The sequence below is a fragment of the Pezoporus flaviventris genome, unplaced genomic scaffold (assembly GCF_033815535.1).
Source record: "Pezoporus flaviventris isolate CSIRO_AGI_PZ_B2104156 unplaced genomic scaffold, CSIRO_AGI_Pfla_v1 ptg000021l, whole genome shotgun sequence".
NCBI lineage: Eukaryota > Metazoa > Chordata > Aves > Psittaciformes > Psittacidae > Pezoporus > Pezoporus flaviventris.
The window spans coordinates 13,161,959-13,188,368 of record NW_026892569.1 but is presented as its reverse complement, the minus strand read 5'-3'; the positions used below and the strand labels follow the sequence as shown (position 1 = coordinate 13,188,368).

The 26,410-nt window shown below is 47.1% G+C and overlaps 1 protein-coding gene across 4 annotated transcripts; it reads right to left on the bottom strand.

Moving 5' to 3' along the window:
* QRICH1 (glutamine rich 1) lies at window positions 1-25,968 on the bottom strand. Of its 4 annotated transcripts, XM_061456170.1 has the most exons (12): window positions 25,820-25,955; window positions 24,813-24,873; window positions 18,034-18,363; window positions 9,328-10,347; window positions 5,944-6,121; window positions 5,202-5,356; window positions 4,330-4,444; window positions 2,930-3,038; window positions 2,450-2,601; window positions 1,721-1,811; window positions 758-956; window positions 1-456 (listed from the first exon to the last, which is right to left on the bottom strand). In XM_061456170.1, the coding sequence occupies exons 3-11, from the start codon at window positions 18,340-18,342 to the stop codon at window positions 764-766; spliced, it is 2,322 nt and encodes a 773-aa protein (XP_061312154.1). In that variant the 5' UTR covers window positions 18,343-18,363; window positions 24,813-24,873; window positions 25,820-25,955; the 3' UTR covers window positions 1-456; window positions 758-763. The 4 variants fall into 4 exon arrangements, with proteins under 4 accessions (XP_061312154.1, XP_061312156.1, XP_061312157.1 ...); XM_061456172.1 differs by lacking the exon at window positions 24,813-24,873 and having other exon boundaries at window positions 25,820-25,968; XM_061456173.1 differs by lacking the exon at window positions 24,813-24,873 and having other exon boundaries at window positions 25,910-25,931.
* Between the last annotated feature and the right edge of the window lie 442 nt (window positions 25,969-26,410).

Genomic DNA, 26,410 nt, shown 5'->3' with positions numbered 1-26,410 from the left:
TGTTGAAAAGACGTGCTCGTCATTCTTAATAAACAACTAGAGTAAGAATACATAAGAGAAACAGGGTGGTATCTTTATATGATACACAAGTGTATGTTACAAGAATTCCATCAGGCACAGGAGCCTCGAGGTTTAAGGCCTCAACGTTAGGCCAAAAAAAAAAAAAAAATCCAAAACAAAAGTGTGGTAAAGTTTGTACTTTTAACATCTAAAAATGTCACTTAAAGGTCTGAATAGAAATCGTTGGTTTGCTTTTGTTTTTGTATAAATCACAACTGCAGTTCACTCTCTCCTCTTCCAAGATAACAGCAAATTAACATCCAAGCACAAGAAAAGAAGATGCCTGCCTCTCCTCCACTGGCTGAGCAGGTCCATCCAGCATTCTGTGCCCTCTAGGCTGCACGTGCTCCAAGGAGACAGAGGCCCCAGCCAGCCAGGCCAATCATGTGGGTTCATGTTTTCTACATCATAAAAAAACACAACAACCCAGAGTCAACCAGCAGCTTTCCACAGCTCCCAGGGATATGCAGCCTCCAATGGTTCCAACAGTTTGGTAGGTTGGGTAAGGATACACAATGGGCAGGTTTTTTTTTTTTCCTTTAGATTCTTTTTAAAGAGAAGAAGCCTAAAAGGGCTTCATAACTACACCAATAAAAAAAACAAAAACTTAGGCATCTCCTTTAGTGTAAAAGTCTGTACAATTTCTCTTTGCTTGTCCCTCCCCCATCACCCTCCCCACCCCTTCTGAGCCAAGAAGGATGCCTTAGTGCATGGTGCTGGCATTAGCCACGGCAATAGCTTCCTGAATCTCTCGTATCACCAGGATCCGGGTGAGCATCTGCTCCATCTGCTCTCTGCTGATGGGCTGGATGGAATACCAGATCGGGCTGTTGGGGGCCACCACTGGCTCCGGTGTCAAGTAAAACGTGTCATTCCGGCCTTTCACACTCTGGGGGCTGTGTGAGGAAGATCAGAAATAACCAGGCTAACACAATGTCCTGGGAGGGAGAGACCACCACAGTCCTCACCCCAGCTCTACAGACCCTCACAGTGAACTTCTGGCTGATGAGACATTACATCTAGGAGTTACATCTACAGACAACAGTGGTCCCAAAGCTTTCAGGCCAAGTCAAGGTTAAAAAGCCATAGTAATGACTACAAGAAAGTGATTTGTATTTCACACTGGTTAAGTATAACACACAGAGAGCTTTGCGGGTCTTTCAGAGTAAAGCAAGGATGAGGTATTTGCACAGCCAAGCTAGCTGCAGACCCATCTGTGCAGAGGAACATTTACATTCATTATCAGTCATAATTTAGATGAGAGTCCTTTGAGGCTCCCTCCAGTAAGTTGTCCTCAATTTTGCTCAGAAGCCAATTTAAATAGGACTCTAATCTTATCTCAAGTAGTGGATGCCCACAAGTCCCAGGCAGAACAGTGAGCTCATGGCAACACAGCAAACCTCTGGAGTATGAGATTAAGAGCAGCCAGTTCACAAATGAGGATTTGTCTCCCTCAAATACCACGGAAGTTCAGCTTAGGTGCAGTCAGAGTAAATCCCACCCTCTCACACCAACACCCCTCCCCATTTTAGGTAAATTTATGCAAATATAGAAACTGTGCCAGCTAGAAAACACAGCCCTGAAAACTAGGCCAGCCACAAGATGCAGCTTAACAGTCACAGAAGGCAAAGCAGTGACAGACATGAACAAGAGCTCTCACCATTTGAAGAGGTAGAAGTCATACAGCTTTATGGGACACCTCAGGGGGTTCTCTGGATTCTCAGTCTGCTCTGCATACATGTCATCTGTAACTACAAACCAGCCCCCCCCAAAAGTGTGTCAGACACTGTATAAGTACAGCACACTAAGCAGTGCCAGGCAGCAACCTGTCACCATAAAAGAGACTGTGCCAGGGCAGAAGCACCTGGTTCTAAATGCTCAAAGCATTTTATGGAGAGTTCACCTTATGTCAGTGCTACTGAAGATCACAACCCAGTCACATCCTTCTTTCCATTTTTCCTCTGCACAGCCCAAAATGAGAGACATCTCACTGCTGAGGCTGCAGTGCCCCATCTAAACCCCGAGCCGGTGCTTTGAAGAGGATAGATGGTACTTACATACAGATTTTATCTGGGTTCACATGAGTCAAGGTAAGGGAAGCCCTCCCAAAGAAGTTTCTCCCTCTGTTCATAAGCACTTACACCCAATAGACCCTTTGTCCATAAAAAATAAAAGTAACAAAGTTATCCTTAGCTCTTGATGAGTCCTGTATACACCCCACGTTAAGGTTATGCCCCCAGGCTCATTATGAGAAGGTACTGCACTCTCTCACACAGAATACATGCTGCTGGGCTGAGAGTAGTTGGCAGAGCCTTGGGTTCTCATAGTTCATCCACCTCCTTCAAGGCCAGTAAGTAAAGAGTCCACCCAAAACACTTGCAGACACTACCTTTCTGTCCTGTCTGGTGTATGCCAGGAGCCTTCAGATAGCGGATACTCGTGCTTTTATCCTTGGGATTAGAAGGGTTCTTCTTGGTCTGCCTCAACACCTTGGAGAAGGCCAGCTTCATGTGCTGGTCTACTGTTTTCAACAGGAAGTATCTGAGTAGCAAGAAGAGAACACAGGACATTCAGGGGCAAGTAAAGGATACAGGACAACACCAAAGCAGTCATCTTTGCTCAGCTGAAGCTTAAACCAACACAGACTTAAAGACTGTTCCAGCAGCGAAGCCACAAACACAAGTTCAGTTTCCCCATAGCAGCTCCTTTCCTTGTTGCTCTGCATCTTTGCCTGATGAGGCTGCAGGACTCTGTGTGCAACCCCTTGGAATCCACGATTCTGCCCTAACCTGGTGCAGTAATTTCCTGCCAACCCTGCCAATGTGTCTGAAGTTTATTCCCCAAAATCCCCAAAGACGTGAGTACTTACTTTGTATTAAAAAACATCAGTGTAGTGAGCAAGGTGGAAGGGGAGTGAGCTCCCAGCTGCTTACACTCCCACAGCATCTCTTCTGTTACATGACTGGAGAGTACATAACCTGCAATAACCAAAAGTCAGCATCATGCCAGGAAACAGTCACAGCAGTGATTTGTAGTCTGTAGCTACTGGAGAACATTTAAATCTGAAGGGAAGGAGGAGGAGGAGGGGGAGATCCTCACTGGTGTAAAAGGTCACTAGTGTGCAAATAACTTTAAACAGCAGGAATGATTAGGAACCCCTTAAATACATACATCAACTGCTAGTTGTGGAGGGTATGCTTCTGCAGCACGCCCATGCATACCAGCCCAGGGAGGAATAAACATCACTTAAACAGCTTTTAATTAATGGCTCAACTCCAATGCAGATGCTCCTAATCCAATAATATGTGAGAGCAGGCAGGCCAGTGTAACAAATCAGCTCTTGGCCCTGCACACAGCTTTAGTCAACACAGTGCCAAGTGATGTATTTTGGACACATGAGTAATCCTTTGATTCTCGGATTTTTTTATCCTTCGTGTAAAAGAGAAATACTATACTCCAAATACATAGATAAACAGGGAAACAGACAGCAAGATGAACTCTAGCACTTGAGAATGCCAAAACACAGATCAAACAGCCAGAGTGAAAACAAAAGGATTCCCAAACTCTCGGTGCTACTGAGCCATTGAGCCTGTAACATCAGCTACCATGCTCAACACAAGCAGTAGCTTCTTCACTGATGTCGTACCAGATCAAAGGGAGCAAAAGGAGGAGCAGCCAGGTTTCCTGCTCTGAAAGTGCAGTTCTTAATCTAGTTTTCACACATAATAACTCTGTCAAAATCTCTCTCTTCTGGAAGTGATCCCCTCACCCCTGCTGCGATCATTTTCTCAGCCCAGGGCTGAGCTGCATTTCACCACAGAATTCAAGGCTCTAATCACACACTGTTTTTTTCTCTGACACTTACTTAGCCCTGCAGACCATATCCATCTGGCTACATGGCAGTATGACAGCGTTGTATTATCTCCCCGAGTTACAGTACATATCAGAGACAAGATGTATAAGTACTTCAGAGGAGAAAGCTTGATTCAGATCAAGGATCAGCTGGCTTCCAAGTAAGCTATGCTCATGATACTACAAATTCCCAACAACCTGCCTTGTGATGGGTGAGAAGTGATAGAAAAATAGCCCTTGACAGGGCTAGAGCCTGACTCATGCTGTAACTCAGCAGTCACTGCAGACACAGGATTTTTCTCCCTGACAAGCAGAGCTGTCCCAGGGACATGAAGCACTTCAAGAGTTTCTGCTGCTGTCCAGTTTAAACATCCCAAACTCCAGAAAGGCTTAAAATTCTTGAACAGAAGTTCTTACCAAGAGGGGACACACGGGGCTGGACATCCTTCAGAACTTCATGCAGCCATTCAGTGAATCGAATGTAGTAGAGATCTGAAAAGATGTCATCTACTCGGCCATTTTCAAAGAGATACTGAAAGAGAGTCACAACACAGTCCAGCACAGTCAGAGCAAGTAATTCCAACACCAGACCTTAGCCTAAAAGCCCAGTACTGGTTAGTCAAGCATTTTACAGCATAGCACTGAAAACATTCTACTTAGAGGGAAAACCCTTGCATCAAGGCCAGTGCAGGGCAGGTAATCTCAGTTACTGTCATGAGAATGCCAGGAGAGAAAGGAAAAACCGTCTTCGAAAGTCAAACTGGTGAGACTTCACCTTTCACTTCAGGTTATTTCACATGACTGTCCTTTGGATGCTAATGTTGCAGGTTAAGGACGGAGACAATTCTTAACCCTCCTATCAGAGTTTAGATCCATCTTGCAGCTCTTCAGAAAGCACACTAATATTACCAGCTTAGAATTCCCACACCACACAAAGCTAAGTTCTTGCCTGTTAAAGCTTCAACTAGATCAAGTTTTGACATTGATAACTGCCTCAAGCATCATCCAACCCTCCTCCCCTGCCAAAATACCCAAAATTTATCATTCTCACCATCATCCTGAACTCGGTTATTAACGATTCTTCACAAATTTAACTCATGAGAGGAGAGCATTGCTGTGCACTGACCACATTTCATCTGGTTGGGGTTTTGTTTGTTTATTTTTAAGCAGAGACTTTGTCTTACAAACTGTTGTGAAGCCAGGGCCTCCATTTCTATAACAGAGAACCCTCCCTCTACATGCTGACAAGATGCATGGCTCTGCTGCAGAGAGACCTGTCCTCCCCCTACCTTCTGAATGCACAGGAAGATGTAGTAGAGTACATCTGGATCATAGGGTTCACCATCACCATTTCGAGCTTCTCGTGTCATTAAGCATAGCCCATAATTGAGCTCAGCCACAGCTGAGGAGATGAGATCCTCCTGGAACCTCAGCAGCTGGCGCCCTGGAAAACCAAAACAAAGCCATATAAGTTAAGCCATAAAGCCATATTATTCCCCCAACCTTTCAGGAATGGTTTCCCAGATCTCTGCTTTGCCATTCTATGTAGCAGGCTCAGTACTACCTCATTCTCCCAGTATGATAAACAAAACTAAAGCAAATCAGGATTGTAGGCTGTCAGATCTACTAACCAAGCAAGAATCCAACAGGAAGACTCTGTCCTGCCAGCTGCATGACTACTGCCTTCTTTCACCATGTCCACAATGAAACACTGCCCTGCAGCAGCAGGGAAACAGCAGCTCTGTGACTGCTCTGCCAGCCTGGCTGCCACTCACAGCCATTTTGCTCCTCCACATACCACAGTCACAGCACCCTTTGCTACTACTCCCAGCCTGGGTGCTGGAGCTGGCTCTGCACAGAGCTAACACCTCCCCTGAAGCATGTCCTGTGGCAGTGGAGCAGTACTGCAGAGTAAATCAAAGTTTGCATTTAAAAACAAAGGTGTGCTCTAGGGCAGTAAACAGCCAATGTTTTAGTCACTCCTAATCCCAACTTGAAAGGGAAGACAGGCAGTGTTGTCATGACACATACTTCCAATAGGTGCTAGCCTATTTTGCGCTTCTTTTTCCAGCTCTGCATTCTTGGTCTGTGCCCAGCTTTTCCACACTTCAAGCCCTTCTTCTGGCTTCAGAGAGTTTGGAAGTAGAAGTTCAGGTGAAGTCTGTGGCTGAGGTTGTGGTTCAACTTCAGCAACTTGAACAGTTTGAGCCTGTGAAAGACAACAGTTCAGTCTGAGACACACTTCGATATGCAGAAGTTCCACAAGTTACCCCAAGTAACACTGCAATACCTCTAGCCCTGGGATATCAGCCTTTTGCAACACTCCTCTAATCCAAGGAGCACAACTTTTGCTGTTCAACCTGAACTGCTGCTCACAAAAGAGTATTTATCTCTCCAAGAACTCTTTTAGGTTTGAGGGGATTTAGCAAATCCACACCACTTGCAGCTTGATGCATTCAGAGTCCTGCAGAACATCACAGGAGACCCAACAGCCACAATACCTCTAAGTAGGAAGCCAGGACATTCAAAGGTAAAGATTTTTCTAGAGCTAAAGTCCTCTCAACAACAGACTTGTGGTCTCCCCTCAAACACTGAATCACATCACTATTGATTCTGAAGCTCAGTTTATTCAAATGCATTTTTCTTGGCTTCAGCTAACTTGTCACTGACCCACCACTAAAGTCCATAATCTCACTCAACCAAGAGGAGCCCCAGGCCCCTCACAGACAGAGCACCTACAGAGATCACCAGCCCCCTGGCAAGGAAGAACAGTGAGATGCCATCATCTCTACCAGCCACTGCTGCTCTAAGTCTGGATTGCCCTGAGCAAGGTTCTGGGTACAATGGCACATTGTACACTGGCAGTAGCATCCCTCCCACCCCTGCCCATTGAGGGCAGGCTCTCTTCATTACCCAGTACATAACAGACACTTTGTTCTTATCAAGAACTTAAAAGGTTACTTTATATCTCTTAGAACTAGAACAGCATCAAAACAGCCCTTCAGCAGCACTGCAAATGCTTTCTACCTCCCCAGTACTGCTAATAAGAGCTCACTACTATTCTGTGAAGAGCTACTTTATGACTTACTATAGTCTCCAGGCCCTTTGGAAGTTTACTTCACAGCAGGACCTTAAGTCACCAGGAATTACTACCTCAAACTGAAACTGATTTTACAGCCATAAAGCCACACAGATGATAATGGCAGCTATCCAGAAGGAGCAGTGAGCCCTCCAGCTTCACTCACCCTGTATTCTCTACTGCAACTTCTCCAGCCCATGCCACAGTAAGACTCACAGATAACCTCAGTTACAAACGTTAACCTGAAGCTTTACAGCCCTTAAGTCAAATTCTCAGTGGCACCCGAAGAATGTTAGAGATGGCAGTCCTCACATCAGAACAGTTTTGATTTGTCCTTCTTAAGAGCCACCCCAAAAAGCTTTGTTATAATGAAGTAACTTTTCCTTTGATACTGCCAAGTGTCAATCATCAGTGAGAGTTGCTCTGACAGCACCAGAGACCATAATGAAAATGGCCTAAAGACTGTAGTAATGCCTGTACCTTATTTAGTATAATAAAACCCAGCCACAGAGACAAAGCTCCAGCTCAGACTGGAGCATTCTGACTGCCTCTGGTCAATTCTTCTTTTCCATTAGCTCTTGACAGCTCTTTGCTTCTCACCCCTGCAGCACCAGCAGCAGAGGGAGGCTGTGACTGGAAGAGCCCAGCTTTTATCAAGGCGGATTCTGACAAAGTTGAACTCATCAAGCAAGCCTCTGCCTTGGAGGGGACAGGAGTCCAAGGGTGAACTGACACTCTGGCTCTGCAGGAGCTAGGACAGAGACTCCATGTCCTCCAGAGCTCTGCCCCATTGATCTCCATAGGGCAGGAGGCTTCCCAGAGCCAGCCACCTCCACCAGTCCAACCTATGGGGTGATCTTCTGCCCTGACCCACAGACACCCTGTGCAGAGTGAGGGAGTCACACAGCCTGCACTTAATTGACTGGGCTGGCAGTTGCTTCTTAACAGACTTAACGTTTCTCACAAGTCGAGCAAAATAACTGCAACTTAATACACAATACAGTGTTAGAAGATTATTTCCAATTAGCCATTAAAGAAATTATGGGGCTAATACCTCAGGAACATGGCTTATACCTCCCAAGAACATGGCTTATACTCTTAAAAGACCCTAAAATAAGCCTAAAAGTCCTGTTTAGCAGAAAGGCAAAAAGCTTTATCAACTTAGTTTGTTCAAGCAGCTGAAGGAGATGAAGTGACCTCTGAAGTACCAATACAGGGAAAAGATGAGCTAGGGAAGATTATCTGAACATGACAAAACAAGAAAACCTCAACCAAACAAGCCCCCATGTATTACAAGAACCATAAGCTGCAGCTTAAAGTACAGCTTTATAAAAAGGGCATCCAGGACCTTAAAGTTATCTAGATATGTAGGGAACTGTTTTCAGTGCAGATCCTGGTGGGCTATAGCCCACAACCAACTTGGAAACAACCAGACACAACTACAGAAGGCAATCCTCCTTGTCTCAGTGCTTACTAGTGAAGCAGAGGGCATACACACTTTATAAAGCCAACAGTGTTATTTATAAACCAGATGGAATTTATAACAACATTTATTCTAGCAAGCTTGGGTATTTTTGCCCTCATCCTATTCAGCAAAAACAGGCTCTGATAGGTCAATCACTTTTCACTTTCTGGGAATAAACGATCAATGACATCCATTTGCACATACAAAAGTCCACAGCCCCAGTTATTCAAGTTTTAAAAGCCAATTCAAAATAATCTATAGCTTAAAGTTAGCAACAAAGCCTTTAAAAGAAAAGCAACAAATCTGTCCACATTTGCCAAGCACCATGAGGAGATGCTTGCCTGCCACTGCTCCTTACTGCTCTCTTGCACACCAGGCATTTCCCAGAAGCAGGATATGGTGTTACAGACACACCTGATCCATGAAGTTGTCTCATAACTAGGGAGATTTCCACACTTCACCCTGGCAGAGGATCTGCTGTGAACCCACGTGCTGTGTAACACGAAGTAACTGATAAGAAGGTGAGTAATGTATTTGCACACCTTGCTGCACTGCAACCATCATTGCCTGGCCACTGCAACCCCCTGGACAGCTCAGGACCTTGGAATACCTGCTATGAAGCAGCCAGCATTGAGCATGTATCTATTACTTCACACCACAGAGAGCAAGGCTGTACTTTGAGGAAGTTTCGAATCCTGTAATTATGTATCAACACATCAGTCTGACACCTATGAGGAGTCAAATGCCCTACAAGAGGATACTGGGACAGACACATTCCTGTTTCCCTATCAGCCGTCTGCTGCCACCCTCCCTCTCTCCAACATTTGGAAGTTGTTAATCGCAGACAGAGTGAGAAGCAAGTTTAACTTACCGAGCAAGTGACTTGTAGCTGTTGCTGCTGCTGCCCCTGCTCCTGGGGCGTGGGCTGCTGCTGTTGCTGCTGCGGGTCCCATATGTGCACTGTCTGCGCTGTGTTCTGGTATGTCCCTGCCACAGCCTGCACTGCCACTGGAATGTGGATGTTGCCATTCATAAACTGCGCTGGAAAGAGCGAATTAGCAAGAGTCTGCACCACCTCCTCATGAGAGTTCTTCACTACTGAAGTACTTCCCACCATCTTGTCCTTGTCATCTTCCAGCTTCACAGTAGCCAGTGTCGTTGGAGAGCCGCTGACATGGACGGCGTTGTAGGCCTCCTGAGGGATGGCAATGTGGGTTATGTTTTGCTGCTGAAGGTCACCACGTGGCTGAGCTGAGTAAACAGGGATGGTCCAAGTCTCTCCAGTGGGGCTAGTAATGGTCCCAGTGGCACTGTACAGGTGGGCACTGTCCACTGTTAACAAGTCTGGCCTTAAAGAGACATAGCTTTGCTGCTGGCCCTGAGGAATGGCCAGCACTGTGGCAACTGGCTGCCCTGAAATAGCATATGATACAGTGATAGGCATATCCACCTTACGCTTCTTCACGGGCTGAAGGACACTGGCAGTGCTGATCCTCCGCTCTCCCTCTCGTGGAGAGCCCTGCTGGGAAGGTGGAGGTGACAGTGCCCCAACTGTCTGGATCTGTATCTGCTGACCACCAGTAATGGCCTGTCCTGCCACGAGCTGGGCCTGGATCTGCTGGTGTTGTATGTGTTCCTCCTGTATCTCCGCAGCCTGGATCTGCTGGGCAGTCTGCACATGCTGCACTTGGATTTGAGCTGCTTGCAGCTGAGATGGGCTGGGGCTCTGAAGAGACTGATTCTGTATTGTCTGGGATGCCTGCTGCTGCGCCTGGCCTTGGATCTGCACTTGCACCTGTATTGGCTGCTCTGAAGCCTGATGGACAGTTAGCTGGGGAGAGAGCTGCTGAGCTGAGACCTGCTGTGGTGACTGCTGGACCTGGACCTGAACCTGCAACACCACCAATTCAGCAGTTAGACATCAGTAATTCAATAGCAGGGGCACCAACAAAGATGATCTACCACTGGAGGTCTATGCTCCAGGTCTTTTATGCTCAGTTTTATGATTCCATACATTAATACATCAGTAAAGACTTCAGGAAAATAGAACCAAGTTGCTCTGGAAGTGCCTAGTTGCTAACAGAGACATGGTAGATGATGCATTTGCTCAGCGCTGCACATGATCACCCTTCTCATCACAGACAGAAGAGCGCGTGAGCTGCATCTCCATTCTCACAGCTCTGTGGGCTCAAGCCAACAGATTGCATCCTTGGGAGCCAAAAGAGTCTTCAGCACCATTTGCATTGCTAAAATGTTATTTCAGCACAGGCTCTGCAATAGCAAGACGTTAAGGTCATGCACATTACAAGTTTATCTTGCTACAAAATGCAAGAGCTTGCCTCATGTTCACCGTGCTCTAAAGATGGTTTTACTGCCTTCAGCCCCAGTTGAAGCACTTGCCAGTGACAGGCAGTAAGAAATATGGGTAAGTTGAAACCAGCACTTGGCCCTTTCCAGATAAAGGACAGAAATACCATTTTGGAAGCACTCTCCAACAGTAATACCACCCAAGCAGGTGTCAACACAGGAAGTTGCAAGCTCAACCTGAGTCTGTCATACACTGAGGAGCAACACTACAGCATTTAGGTTTTAAATGTCACAAGTATTTCCTTGGCAGTGATAATTAAAACCAATTTGATTTTCATTATTTACTTATTCCATTTATTGTTGAAATTACTCAGTTGTATTTTCTAGCTCATGCACTTACACAATGCTGAATAACACAGATAAATTATTTTAAGACTTGTAGCCAAACACAGTTCTTTTTATTCTAGGGGAAAACTAAAAAATAAATCACACCCTCTTGCATCAATGCTCATTTCCCCATGGCCTGTCACACTATCTAGCAAGAGCCCAGGAGCAGACTGAAAGCTAGGAGTCAGAGTGAGCCCATAACTTCACATCCCAGGCCTTGAACCCAGCCCAAGTGGCATCTCCACTGCCAGGGCACCGAGTCAGTTCTGCTCTCCTCATCCAGACACTTCCCCACTCTGTTTCCCTCATTTACAGAGCCCCTTTGTTGCATTTCCCCTGTCCTAGAAGCAAGATCCCAGGTTCCCATGATCCTCTACTTCTCCAGGCTTCCTTAACACTCTGTCTTAAGGGGGGAAATTAATTACTCAACCTCTCCTTTCAAACCCAACAGGGAGATGTAGCGCTTTATTAGTGGCACCTATGAGAGCCATATGAAGTTTGAAGCCAAAACAGATCTATCTAGTTCCAAAACTATGCCTTCCTACTCATGTTCTCTCACCCTTTTCTACCTCACTTTATGGAGTGAGGAAAGCTAACACAGCATTTGCACAGACACCACAGCAGCCAACCTGACAATGCCAGGAACAATCACCACACAGGTCTGCACTGCACAGACACATGAAATCTCACCTCCCAACATCACCTTAAGGTACATTAAGGATTCATTTGCAGCCCATTAAGAGGAAAAAAAGTAGTGTAGCAAAATGCACCACTTGCAGACCAGTTTTTGTAAGTCACCTCCTGTTAAGAACTAATTTTATTTCCAGGAAGAACAGGGAATTTTACAGGTTCTTGCTGGAAGCTATATGCAGCATACTGCAATCCAGATGACGTGGATTTGCTATAATAATTCCCTGCAAGGTAACAAGAAACATATGAGCTTGAGTCAGCATGACAGCTTTAAAAGCTGCATCAGTGAGTGATTTGATCAGGCAGTTAACAGAAAAAGATGGACTCACCTACAGGATGCTGCTTCAGTTCTATTCGATACTCTTATCATACTGCCCCCCAGCATGAGCACTGCCTTGGGCAAACAGGCCCAAGTACAGGCCCCAGTGAAGAGTCCAGGGGAAGGCAGTTCCAATTACACCGCAAAGGCAAGTATTCTCCAAAATATCTGACTTAAATTAATATATAAATACTGTATTAGTGATTTTTAAAGTTCTTGTTCAAAGAATGACCTGCAAGACGAAGGCCTAACACTGGCCAAACTAAATTCATTATTGCACTGATGTATTTTCAGTTTCACCCAAAAAATGTTTGCTTTATCTGCCAGGATTCAAAATCATGTCACAGAAAGAGGCACACATGTCATTTAGCCTGTACTTCTGCAGTGTTTTTTCAGAATCCGCACAGGTTGACTGAGAATTCCTTAGAAGTGCTATTGTTAACAGCCAAAGAATGAGTCCAGACTCAAAAAACGGAAAGAAGTCAGACTCCAGCAAGCCTGGAAGCTCTCTTTGCTGTGCATTTCAGGTGTCATGCTTCTGACTAGAAACTGCTCCTATTTAAAAGGACACTAGAGCTCTACCTACCTCACATTACCCATCCCATGTGAATTACATATCCATTTTTAGCAACCACATCTTGCAGTAGATCCCTCCCTATTTTCAAGTAGGTTGTACCCATGAGTGCTGCAATCATTTATTTCTGATTTACAAAGTTCAACCCAGAGCTTCTTCCACTGACCTCATTGCTTAACTTGCTATCTGAGGAAAAAAAGGACAAAGAATCACACTAAACAACAGACTCTGTACAAAGAAGAATGCTTTAAATTTACAGGCAAAGACCAGCAGGGAGAACTTTAAATCTTCATCTTATGCTGAAGATTAAAGTGAGAACATATTATGCTGGAAATTCCTGCGTTATAATGGTGAAAGAAAGGAACTTGCCAAGTTACCAGTACTGAAAAACTGCTTACTGCCAGAAGTTTGGATCTAACAGCACAAGAAGAACCACTTCCCAGCAAGGCAACTTCACACAGAGAAATAAATGGCTTTTACCATAAAACAGCTACAAGTTGAACCAAGTACTAGCTGACTGGAGAATCAGAAGCATTGGAAACCAGATCTACACCGTAACAGGGAGGGCAGAACTTTTAGGATTCCTTTAACAGAAATTTTCTGTCACATTAAGCTCCAAACCATACTGTGGCTAGAACTGAGCACATGCAAAAAGAAAGGTACTCCGTGAGCATGAGAACAGCCAAAGCCTGTCTTCCAAAAGCTTTGTTTCCTCATGGTTGACAAAGTGCCCGACAAACTCTCAAGTAGGATTCAGAGCATGTCTGCCCTGTGTGGATTCTCTGCCCAAGAAGAAATGAGGCTGAAGAACTGCACTTCTGAAACAAGGTGAATGAATTCCCAAGCAAAGGAAATCTCAGCTGTGGACTGACTGGATTACCTACCATTTCTCAAACCCTAACTCCAAATGAGCACACACACACACCAGCTCTTAGAGGCATGGATTGTCCAAGATCTACCTTGCCCCAGGGCACCTGACAGGCTCTTAGATGTCTCTTCTCACAAACACATCTTGGGTTCTGAAGCTACACGCACACTAGAAGTAGCAGGATAGACCAAGAGCAGACCTTCAGAGCAGGACTGACCTGCTGAGGTGTCCACACTACACATTCCAGACAACTATTTCAAACTTAGGTCTACTCTTGCCTACTAGCCAAGCCAGGCAAATACCCAGACACAAGACTGCATCTTATGGGTTAGTGTCATCTCAAGGGAATCCCAAACAGGCTCCAAACCTACAAGATGTAAGGGGGGGCAGGTGGCAAATCCAATGTCCCCCAAAAGGTAACCTCAAACTTCCACACCTGAGCAAGGTGACAGCAACCAAACACTTGGACAAAAAAGGGAGAGCTGGAAAAGAGCTATCTCCTCATTATTTTTAGGCAAATTTAAAGAAAGAAGGCTTAACATACACTTCCCTCAACAACAGTCCTAAGCTAAAGCGACTCCAGCATTAAAAACTACCACTGCAATAAAGAGTTCCTCCTAATGTTATGCCAGAAAGCACATGCACAAGTACAAACCAGATCTGAGTATAGAAGAGGTGAAAAGACTGATCGCTGAAGTAGCAGGAAATGTTGGAACTTGTTATTCAACTACTTTACAGGAAGTCCTTTGCTATCTAAGTAAACAAGGCCTATGGGGAGTGTACAAGTCAGCTTTTCAGAACAACTGCCAAACAGATTCTCACTCCAGGTTTTTCCTCTGCTCATTCATGATCATCAAAGAGAAAATTCCACAGGCCAAATTAGGCCTTGCATGTGTTTGAACAGTTACAATATCAAGATTATGTTGTCAAGCTTTACACTGGGGTAGGATTTAGGTTTAAGGCAGTTAAACCACATGAGACAGGGAAAACAAACCAGCTTGCTTCTCAATAAGGAACCCGCTTCCATAGACAAGAAGGTGCTACCTTGAAAACACCACTCTTGACTACAACCACTCTTTGAAGTGTCATGCTCAGCCCTAGCAAATGCTGATTAATACTATGTGCTACTCTACCATATCAGGATGCTTTGCAAAGGTAAGCAAATAGGAGCTGTATTTCCAGGCTAAACTTCAAAACCAGCGCTGAGGTAGAGGAAGTGCACCCATCAGAAGCAAAGGGAATATGTATTCTGTTCAGAGCCAGAGATAAGATTTTCTCCTGAGCTACTTCAGTGCATCTTTCCCTGCTTTATGTCATTAACAACAGTCTGCAGTCACAGAATAGGCTGGGGGAGGACTGAAGCATCTGAACAGTAAACACACAAGGAATTAAGCAATTAAAGGTCTAAGCATTAACTGCAAGGCATTTTACACCAGCATTTAACCATCCCCTATATAGTTCTGTGATCTTGTTCACCTATAGTACCTTCCCCTCAAGCCCTGTTTGAGAAGCTCTTGCCACCTACCACCAGACTCTTGCATTAATAAATAGCTGAAACTGAGGATCTTCCCACACACACTGTATGTGTCCTAAGCAAAGATACTTTGTCCTCTGATATTTTTTCAATTTCCTCTGTTATTCTTTCAATTGTTTTCTTGCAGAAGAGGAAGAGGCACAAGAGGTTCACTGACCTCTGCAGGAAAACTGTATTCAGTAAGCAAGTCAGTGCTAACACCTCACTGACACCGTCAATTCCAAGGCCTCAACGCACAAGCCCAAGCAACAACATTCTCACCAAAGGCAGAGCTGACAAAACTCTTACTTGACTGGAGCAAAATACAGCCCTTGCCAGCCACCCCCTGATGCAGCACAAGGAATGACAGCTTGACATACTGAACTCCTTAAAACAGCACCACTGCAATACTGGGCACAGAAGGAATTCCAAGACACTTGCACTGCAGCATGGTGTCTATAACTCAAGAGTTGCATCCACTCAGCCTTTAAAATAAACATTTGGCAACAGCCTGTTGAACCTTTTAAGCAGGAAAACCCTAAGGTAGCAACTTCTTCCAACAGGAAATGTATTTTGCCAGGATAAATAAAAGCAGTCAACAGTCATACAGTGTCTTTGGTTGTTCACAGCAAGTAACATCTAGGATGAAACTTGAGCACTGTCTATCTTTATGATGGTACAGTTGTCATCAGCACTTTACCCGTTAAGGTCACCTGCCTGGTCATATTATTAGTCACCCTCAGCCCCACTGTCACATTGCCAGATATAAACAGCCATTCAAAGGGTCTTCCACTCATTTCCAATTGGATTAGCAAGAAATAAAGAGATTATCAAGTCAAGTACCAGGAATGACATAAGTCTGGCTTCAGTGGGTGACCAAAATTGCTCACAATAAAACACAAGTATTTCAGCTGGATCTGGTGCCCAGCTCTAGTAGGGGGCACTGTTACCCCCAGAGTCACCACAAGACTCAACCCTGTTCAGACACAAAGCTCTGCTACTGCTGCCACAGCAACACTCCTGAAACAGGTAAGCACTAACTCACGACTTTAACATAAATCACATCTCAGTAAGACAGAAAACACCCTTGCAAAGGGGTAAAGACATTTCTTTCCACTCCATCCTTACCAAAAACCTTCATTTCTGAGCTAGCTGCTCAAAATCATGTGAATTCAGCTGTGGCAGTATCTAGTACCAGTTGTGTCACCTCTGTTCAGGGAGGCTGCAACATCCTCAAGCGAGCAACAGGGAAGGCAACACAAACACTAACTCCGAAATGTGTTAGCAGATGAGAACATGGGTAATTTAAAGCAGAGTCACATCAGAAACAAGGTGGGGAGAACAGACACTGTTCTTTAGGAATGCTGCTGAAATCTTGACTTTCACCAGGTGTGTTTCGCATGCAGGGTAATGACACTTGGTTTCAAACTAAGAACAGGTCCCTGGCAGCAACTCCACAGTTCTTTTCAAGAAGGTCAGGAGACTGCTTTTCTCTGGAGCATATGATACCTGATCTCCCTATCTCTGAGAAGACTTGCGAGGGTCAAGCCTGAACTTCGAGTAGTTTTGAAAGGAAGCAGCAGCAGGGGAGGGGACACCAGATACCTTCCGACTTTTACAATTGGTCTGGGGACCCTCCACATCTTCAAGGCTGAGGCACCCAGAAGCCAACCCTTTTAGTCCTTCTACTACAAAATGAAGCCTCTTCCCCAAAATGTGCTATCTGGCAGAACCAAACCCACTCCGATCAGTTTGAATAGAGCCACGCAGAGATCCAAGCTCTGTCTGTGAGACTGTAGAGGCTTTTATCCTTCAAAATCCTTGCAACACACGTTACTGTGGGGCAACAGGTTACAGAAGTCCCTGTTAAGCATTCATTTACTCAATAGAGAGAGTAATTGGAGATGAGCTGCCCAGTGAAAGACATAAGTTTGTCTTTGCTGTAGGATAAAAGCATACAAGCCAACTGCTAGTGCAGGTCTGCTGTACTGCAGCAAGTTCACACTACCTTATCTCTACTCATTTGTGCTTCCATACCCTCATTTGTTGCAAAAGAGGAGAGCTCACAACTTTACATTCATGCTACAAAAAGCAGAAAGATTTCTATCTGAAGTGTACCAGAATTAAAGCTGTCAGATTTCAACTGTTTGGAGACATATCAATAAGAAACCCTTAGTAAATGCCCTGCCACCTATGAACTCTTTGAGTTACAAACTCTGTTTGAAGACCAAAGTTGTATGTTCGGGGTTGGGTTTTTTCCCCTCTCTGGTGCTGTATTTGCTCATTTAATACTTAATAAAAATTACTGCAATACATAATAAAACAAATAATGGAAAAGCCTCCTTCCATAGTGCAAAGGGATCATGTATCTTGACAGACATGCATCTTTTTAAGAGTTCCTTTCCTGAAAGGCATCTTCCCCTGGGTCATACCATCGCTTTGCTCCCCCGCATCTCCCCTCACTTAAAAGACAATTCAGGAACTACAACTTTTAGAATGTTCAAGCAAAACCTGATTTCATTAAAGAAAGGATTGAGAGCCCACAGCCACCCCGAACAACCAGACAGAGTAAGACCAGCAGAGGGGGGTGGTATTTATAGCAGCTTCACAGAGAGTATGGGGCACTGAGGAGCTGTGTACATGCCAGAACTGTCAACCATGTTTCCATCAGGTTACGCCACCACGTTGCTATGTGTGCTGCTCCTCCTGCAGCAGGACTCAATGGAGGCACAGGCAAGAGAGACATTTACTATCAAATTCCTTAAATGAAAGGGAAATAGTGCTGTTCTATATAAAGTTAATGGGCCTTGCTTTGCAAGTGCTTGCCTGTGGTTTCAGGTTAGACAGTAGCTGACCCCGAACACTGCTCCAGGGCTTAGCAAGTCATACATACATTTAGATATGATTTAAGATGCTTACCTGGACTTGCTGGGGTTGCTGAACCTGTATCTGCTGCTCTGGCTGAGTTTGCTGCTGGACACTGGTTGTCACAGGACAAGCAAGTTCAAGCAAAGACCCAGCCACCTCTGTGCTGTCCGTGTAAATGCAGTTGCCACCCTGCTGATACACCATGGTGGTGGTGGCTGTCTGCTGGAACTCCTGCAGAGCTTCCGGGCCCTTGGAAGCAAGGGAGTCCAGGAACTCCTTCATCCTGTGCTGGGGGATTGTTCGTGCCTTCACACGGATATATTCTTCAAAAGAAATGGTGTTCTCCAGAGAATTATTCATATTGCAAGGTCCTCAGGGTTCCTTAAGGAAAGAGAAAGTGAAAGTCTGAACTGCAGCTCTCCTTTGATACAAGGATACTCCTGACTCCAGTAACCGTATGAAAATTGGCAAACATGCAGAGCCAGATGCCTGAGACAGATGCTTTAGTTTTACAAGGCATCTTGTGTTACTACACATTGCTCAGATTAACCCTGAGCAGCTCAGGGATGTCTGAACCATAACCAGGTGTAACTGTTATTACTCAAAGAGCTCACTGCCATGTAACATCTTCTAGTGCTGTACTTCCCCCAAACCAGGCGAGTCCCACAATAGATGAACTCAAGTCTCACATCTTGTCTGTTTGCAACATGCAGTATTAGTGAGAGAAGCTCAGAAATCAACAGCTGTGGACCTGCTCTGCGGACACAGAGGTCGGAGAGCCAAGCAGTACGTTCTATCAGGCCATGCAGTGCTATTCTAGGCAGCTAATGGGAAGCACAACGGAAGAGCAACAGATGCAGCATCAGCCCACTGCTATTAGGACTAGGGCAGCTTACTGATCTGAACATAGCAAGCAAAAAGAGAGTGCTTGAATCAAGAGATTCCTCAAATGGGGAGCTACACACATGGAAGAAACAGAGCTCTGGAAGTGACAAAGGCAACAGCAGCAGCAGGTTTTGATGTCCTTTAATATAGGGAGAAGTTAACATGAAACATGCCGTGTTTGACAACAAAAGAGAGAAAGCAAAAGAAATCAGGTGATCAGTAAGAAAAAGCAAGAAAAAAAACACTACAACAAAGCTAACTCCACCTGAGCACATCAGAAAGCTCTGGGGTATGCTCTGACAGCATTGACTTATCTTGTTTAAAGCCACAAATGGAATCTGCAGTGAGTAAAACACTGGTTGTTTTTAAGGCACTAATTAATCTTGATAAAAGATGAAGAGATTTGAGCTGTAACACTACCAGATACTGAGATAGTTGTGAAAAGATGTGAAACAACACAAGGTTAGGACTAGAAGAGGTGATTCAGTACTACTAGATCAAGCTGTAAAAAGGAGGAAAAGGGACAAACATCATATATGTACATTATGCCTGTAAGTTCTAAAGAGAATAGGGACAAACCCAGAACCTTTTGTATCATTTTACCATGATTTAACCAAGTGGAACCAAGACAGATACACATGGTTGAACATAAGACTGTAACAGCCAGCGTGAAAACATTAGGTCCAGGCCCCCGTGGCACCCAAGCTTATTCCACAAGTCCAGCCCCAATTCCCACCAGGATCAGTGGGAGCCAGAGCAAATCCTGACCACTCTTCACCCTTATGTGACAGCAGTCTCAGCACACACAGGCTTTGTTTACATGGAAAGGTTCATGGCTACTGCACTGGACCAGGCTCAGAGGAGAAAGAATGAATATCAAAGGTAAGGGGGACACACATGAGGCAATTCGTGCTCTATTTGTAGTCTGTGGAGTTATTAAGCAACAACTGTTGCCGTATGACATTACTACAGAAAATACTCTTATAACATGCATCAACATTTATAGCAGAAAGCACCAGTTCACAGTGTCCACCTTGTAAATCCAACAGCTCTTCAACATTCAACAATAGAGCCCACAGCTAGACAGAAAAAGAGTTCTCCTGCCTTGCAGATAGTCTGGTATTTCACATATTCAAGGCAGTTCCATACGATAGAGCCAGTAAGACTATTCACTTAGTTGCAACAGAGTCAGCGAGACTACTGACTTAAGTTGCTCCTCCAAGAGCCACCAAAGAGTACCCCACACCTCCACAGGACACATTATTAACCTTCCCCCAAAGAGACTGCATGTGCAGGGAGAAACCAGTAGAAAACAGCCTTGTTAATGCATCCCCAGTGACTCAGGACCTACACCAGCTGTACTCAAATGCATCTGCATCTAAGATGCTCTGCTACATATTATGAAGTGGGAAGAGATTTTAAGCTATTAACTTGTCCCCATTTTCTACTTGGAGCTTGCAAACATTTGACTTTACAAATGCAAACATTTCACCCAGTCAGTTGCCAGCACCTATAATAAATGCTCAGAGCAATGTAGATATATTCCAGCCGCTCCAGCCAAAGAGCCGGCTTCATTTGGAGCTCGGCTCGGATGCCTCTGTACAAATGCCCGTAGCATAGGGAACAAAAAGAGGAATTAGAGATGTGTGCACGTCTACAGGGGCATGATATAATAGGCATCGCAGAAACATGGTGGGATGGCTCCTATGACTGGAGTGTTGGAATGGAAGGTTATAGGCTCTTTAGAAAAGACAGGCCTGGCAGGCGGGGAGGGGGAGTTGCCCTTTATGTTAGGGATAGGCTGGAGAGCATGGAACTCTGTCTGGGGACAGGTGAGCAGTCCACAGAGAGTTTGTGGGTCAGGGTTAAAGGGAAAACAGCTATGGGACACATTACTGTGGGGATCTGTTACAGACCGCCTGATCAAGGAGAACCTGTGGATGAAGCACTCCATAGACAGATAGGAAAAGCCTCACCCTCACAGGCCCTTGTTCTCATGGGTGACTTCAACCACCCTGACATCTGTTGGAAGGACGGTACGGCCCGGCACAAGCAATCCAGGAGGTTCCTCGATTGTGTAGAAGACAACTTCCTTCTGCAAGTAATAGAGGAGCCGACAAGGAGAGGTGCCATGCTTGACCTTGTGCTCACCAACAGGGAAGGGCTCGTTGGAAATGTGACTCTCCAGGGCAGCCTTGGATGCAGCGATCACGAGATGCTTGAATTCGAGATCCTCAGGACAGTGAGAAGAGCGGGCAGCAAGCTCACTGCCCTGGACTTCAAAAGAGCAGACTTTGGCCTCTTCAGGAACCTGCTTAGGAAGGTTCCATGGCATATAGCCCTAGAGGGCAGGGGGGCCCAAGACTCTTGGCTGATATTCAAGGATCACCTGCTATAAGCTCAGGAGTGTTGCATCCCAACCAGAAGGAAGTGCAGCAGGAGGGCCAGGAGACCTCCTTGGATGAATAAGGAGCTCCTGAGGAAAATTCAATTGAAAAAAGAGGCAAGGACAGGCGACCTGGGAAGAGTACAGGGATGTTGTCCGGGAAGCTAGGGACCAGGTTAGGAAAACTAAGGCCCAGTTAGAATTAAACTTGGCTAGGGATGTTAAGGATAACAGGAAGGGATTCTATAGGTATGTAGTGAATAAAAGACTAGGGACAACGTCGGCCTCCTCTGGAAGCTATTAGGAGAACTAACTACACAGAATTTGGAGAAGGCTGAGGTTCTGAATGACTTCTTTGCCTCGGTCTTCACTGGCAAAGGCTCTGACTGCACCACCCAAGTCTTGGAAGGCAGGTGCAGGGACTGTGAGAATGAAGACCTTGCGCCCACTGTAGGAGAGGAACTGGTTCAAGACCATCTTAAAAAAAATGAACATGCTGGTGAGATCCATCCACGGATCCTGAAGGAGCTGGCAAATAAAGTTCCGAAGCCACTGGCCACCATATTTGAAAAATCATGGCAGTCAGGTGAAGTTCCCAGTGACTGGAAAAAAGGAAATATAACCCCCATTTTTAAGAAGGGGAAGATGGATGACCCAGGGAATTACAGACCAGTCAGTCTCACCTCTGTGCCTGGCAAAATCTTGGAGCAGATTCTCCTGGAACGCATGCTAAGGCACATGAAAATCAACAAGGTGCTTGGTGACAGCCAGCATGGCTTCACTAAGGGGAAATCCTGCCTGACCAATTTGGTGGCCTTCTGTGATGGGGCTACAGAACTGATGGACAGGGGTAGAGCAGTTGATGTCATCTCCCTGGACTTGTGCAAAGCGTTCGACACTGTCCCACACGACATCCTTGTCTCTAAATTGGAGCGACATCAATTTGATGGATGGACCACTCGGTGGATAAAGAACTGGCTGGATGGCCGCACACAAAGAGTTGTGGTCAATGGCTCAATGTCCGGCTGGAGAGCAGTAACGAGTGGTGTCCCTCAGGGATCGGTGCTGGGACCGGTCTTGTTCAACATCTTCATCGCTGACATGGACAGTGGGATTGAGTGTGCCCTCAGCAAGTTTGCCAATGACACCAAGCTGTGTGGTTCGGTTGGTACGCTGGAGGGAAGGAATGCCATCCAGAGGGACCTTGACACGCTTGTGAGGTGGGCTGATGCCAACCTCATGAAGTTTAACCATGGCAAGTGCAAGGTCCTACACCTGGGTCGGATCAATCCCAGGCACAGCTACAGGTTGGGCAGAGAAGAGATTCAGAGCAGCCCTGCAGAGAAGGACTTGGGGGTGTTGGTCAATGAGAAAATGAACATGGGCAGGCAGTGTGCGCTCGCAGCCAAGAAAGCAATCGTATCTTGGGCTGCATCAAAAGGAGCGTGACCAGCAGGTCGAAGGAGGTGACCCTGCCCCTCTACTCTGCTCTTGTGAGACCTCACCTGGAGTATTGTGTGCAGTTCTGGTGTCCTTAACATAAAAAGGACATGGAACTGTTGGAACAAGTCCAGAGAAGGGCCACGAGGATGATCAGGGGACTGGAGTACCTCCTGTATGAAGACAGACTGAGGAAGTTGGGGCTGTTCAGCCTGGAGAAGAGAAGGCTGCGTGGAGACCTCATAGCAGCTTTCCAGTATCTGAAGGGGGCCTATAGGGATGCTGGGGAGGGACTCTTCATTAGGGACTGTAGTGACAGGACAAGGGGTAACAGTTTAAAACTTAAACAGGGGAAGTTTAGATTGGATATAAGGAAGAAATTCTTTCCTGTTAGGGTGGTGAGGCACTGGAATGGGTTGCCCAGGGAGGTTGCGAATGCTCTATCCCTGGCAGCATTCAAGGCCAGGTTGGACGAAGTCCTGGGTGAGATGGTTTAGTGTGAGGTGTCCCTGCCCATGGCACGGGGGCTGGAACTAGATGATCTTAAGGTCCTTTCCAACCCTAACTATTCTATTCTATGACTTCAATACTACAGTGAGGCTTTCAGAAGAGCAGAATCATTCTGCATCCCCACCTTAAGTTACACAAGCAGACACAGGTTTCAGAGGGAAGACTCTCCTGAGGAATAAGCCTCAAGACCACCACACTGGGAACCCAGGTGTTAACACTACAGGGTTTGAGATGATCTGCTCTTCAACAGCAAGCTGCTGCTGAACAGGATGCCCTCCCCTCTCAGCACAGGTCTTGCCTTCTCCCTTGACTCTTGCATTGGTGCTTATTATGTTGCAGCAACTCGGGGAATAGGTCTTCACCTTCTGTTCATCTTCTTTAGGGAGAGGGTGGGGAGGTCAGCAGGGCCACTGCTTTCAGCAGCAACTACCTATTAACCTTCACTTTTACTTTGGAACTTGAGCCCTTCTGCCAAGAGCTGCTCAGAGGCACATCATGCTTCTGTGCAGCAGAGACCAAAAGCCACCAGAAACGCAGATGCACAAGCAGAAAGCCCAAACGTAAAGAGGTCCACCACCAAAGCATCACCTACCTCTTCCAACCACCAGGAAGTGCAACAAACCCAACACTAGTTAGCTACAAATCCCTGACCCTGCTCAGCTTCTCCATCTTAATTACTTCTATTTTGCATTAAAATCAAGAACCTACTAGGCTAGCCTTCCCTGACCAGCAAATATTCCTCTGTCACAAGCTGTCAGAAGGTATCTCTCTTCTACCATGGAAAGTCCTTTACACTTGAAGTTACTACACTGAGAGCCACCAGTGACTAAAACCAGTGAGATGCTCACTTGAGCCACAACAGCACTCACAGACCCATGCAGGGGTCAGAACCCCACTGCCCCACATGGCATCTGTCCCTGCTCTGCAACAGCAGCAGGATCTTCCTTTTGTCTACAGCTCTGGCAATCAGAAAGGAGCAAAACATGCTGCAGGTAACATCACAGGCTGGAGTGTGCTTCTCCCCAAGTTGTTCCTCTCAGTCTGAAGGCTGTTTGGCGTTATTTAACCAAAAGCACTGAGCCACCCAAACCTGCACTTCACAAAGCCCCAGGAGCAGCAGAGGTACCAGGTCTAGATGAAGATTCAGGAGAATAACACTGTACTCCCAGAAGTTTTATTCACTAAAACCCAATCCACCTACATTTATGGCAGAAAGCCTCCTTTAAGGCTCAGGTGCGCACTCAGCAAGGTTTTGTAGAGCAACATACACAGCTTGCTGCTGCAACCACCACTTTTACTGTTAGTTATTAAAACATACTGATTTAGGCATTCCACTTATCCTGTAGACACACATTAGAAACAGCAAACACCCATCACTAGATCTCAGCAGCATGTTTTTAATACTGAAGTCTAAAATCAAAGAGCATCCAGGCAATAAGCTTTCTCTGCTATAGGGAAGGAATTCAAGACCATGGCATTTTTTTCCCAGGGAATAAGTTCAAGAAACTCTTTGAAGATCATGAGCACATACGGTTAGTTCATAAAACTTAAGACTGAGGTTACTGAAAACACACACACAACTTGCAGCATGTGGACAATCTGGACTCACCAGTCACCATGTTGCATGTATTTCTGCTGCTCTTGTCCTGAGCTCTTAGACTTGTAACGTTCTGGAGAAGACAGAACAAAGAAGCTCTTTCCATCCCCAGTTCCTCTTTTCTTTATTAAAGCCATTTTATTTTTAATATGTAATCCATGAAGAGAAAAAACAAAAAAGAACCCCCAGGACAGACAGATATGATCATCCACGCAGCCAGCGGCTCCTACTGAAGAACTGCGAGGTGCCAAATTTGTAACCATTGTGTCCCTCGGCCTGACCGGCATGCCCAGGGACGAGCACAGCTGTGACAGGGCGCAGAGCGCTCACACCCTGCGGTGCCCGGCGCAGCGCAGCCGGTGACACCGGACTTACTGCAACACAGAACTTAGAACAAGGCAGCAGCAGCAGTGACCGGATCCAGAGGTCCCCCCCTGCTCGTGTGCCCGGCGCTGCCCCGAGGAGCCACCCAGCCCAGCCGAGGCGAAGCTCCATATTTAGCCCCTGAGATCATCGGCCGCGGCTCAGCCTCTGCCCCAGCGCTGCCCGGGCCGCTCCCGCCGCCTTTGTTCCCCGGCGGGGCGGCCAGCACCGGGCCTGCAGGAGGAGGCGGAGGCGCCGCCGCCGCCCCCCCCTTCCCCACACACTCCCCGCCGCCATGTTGGGGGCTTCGCGGGGGACGGCGGCCGCCGAGGGCCGCGCCGAGGCCGCGCCTTCCGGTGCCCGCGCGCGGAAACGGCCGCCCGCGGAGGACCGGGGAGAAGGGGGGGGGAAGAAGCGGGGACGCGCCCGGTGCAACGCGAATGGGGGGGGGGGGGGGGAACTAGCAGGGGGAGCGCTGCGCGCGTCCCCGCGGGCGGGGCCTCAACACCCCCCCCCCCCCCCCCGGGCCCGCGCCGCCCCCGGAACCACCGCCGCCGCCGCCTCCCCAACGGGAGGCCCCGCCCGGCCCCGCCGCCGCGCAGCGCACCCCCCGGCCCGGCGGCTCCGCGGTGCACCGCGACCCGGCCCCGCCTCACCCCGGCCCTGCTGCCGCCGTCGCACCGCGCCGCTGCCGCCACCTCGGCCCCGAGTCTTTTCCCCTCACAGCTCCCTGGGCGCCATCTTACATTCAACCCCCCGCAGCCAATCAGCGCGTACCTCCAGCCTCGCGAGAGGACACCCACCAACTCCCGCGACAGCTCTGCGAGCCTGCCCTCCCCGCACCTTAAAGGGGCCGCGCGCCGGTTCGGTGGGAAGCGCAGGGTGCGATGGCCCTGACAAGGGAGCGGGTAGCTCCCGGTGACCGGGGGGGGGGGGCGTGGGACGCCACCCACCCCAGGGTCCCATGAAGCCGCCGGGGAGGAGGACCAGATCGGCCGCCACTCCCCCACCCTGCAACAGCCGAGGCGCGGTCCAGCATCGCCCCAAAGGGGGGCGAGACCCCGCGCAGCGGCTCCGCGGGGAGGGCGCTGGGCTTCCGCGGCCGGCGGTGGCCGCGCTCTGCCCCTGCCCGCGGGCGGCACCGACGAGCGAAGGGTCCCCCGGCATCATGAGGCCGAGTCGGGGCTGCTTTAACGTGCCCATGTGCTCGGCGCGGCCTGCGCGGACCCCGCTGCCGCTTAAGGTGG

Excerpts from the sequence above, each read along its gene's own strand:
- QRICH1 (XM_061456172.1), bottom strand. The coding sequence starts at position 18,342 with ATGAATAATTCTCTGGAGAACACCATTTCTTTTGAAGAATATATCCGT. Across the intron at positions 1,812-2,449 it reads ACACCAGACAGGACAGAAAG|TTACAGATGACATGTATGCA; the intron begins GTAGTGTCTGCA and ends GCTGGTTTGTAG. Across the intron at positions 957-1,720 it reads GACTTCTACCTCTTCAAATG|CCCCCAGAGTGTGAAAGGCC; the intron begins GTGAGAGCTCTT and ends TTCCTCACACAG.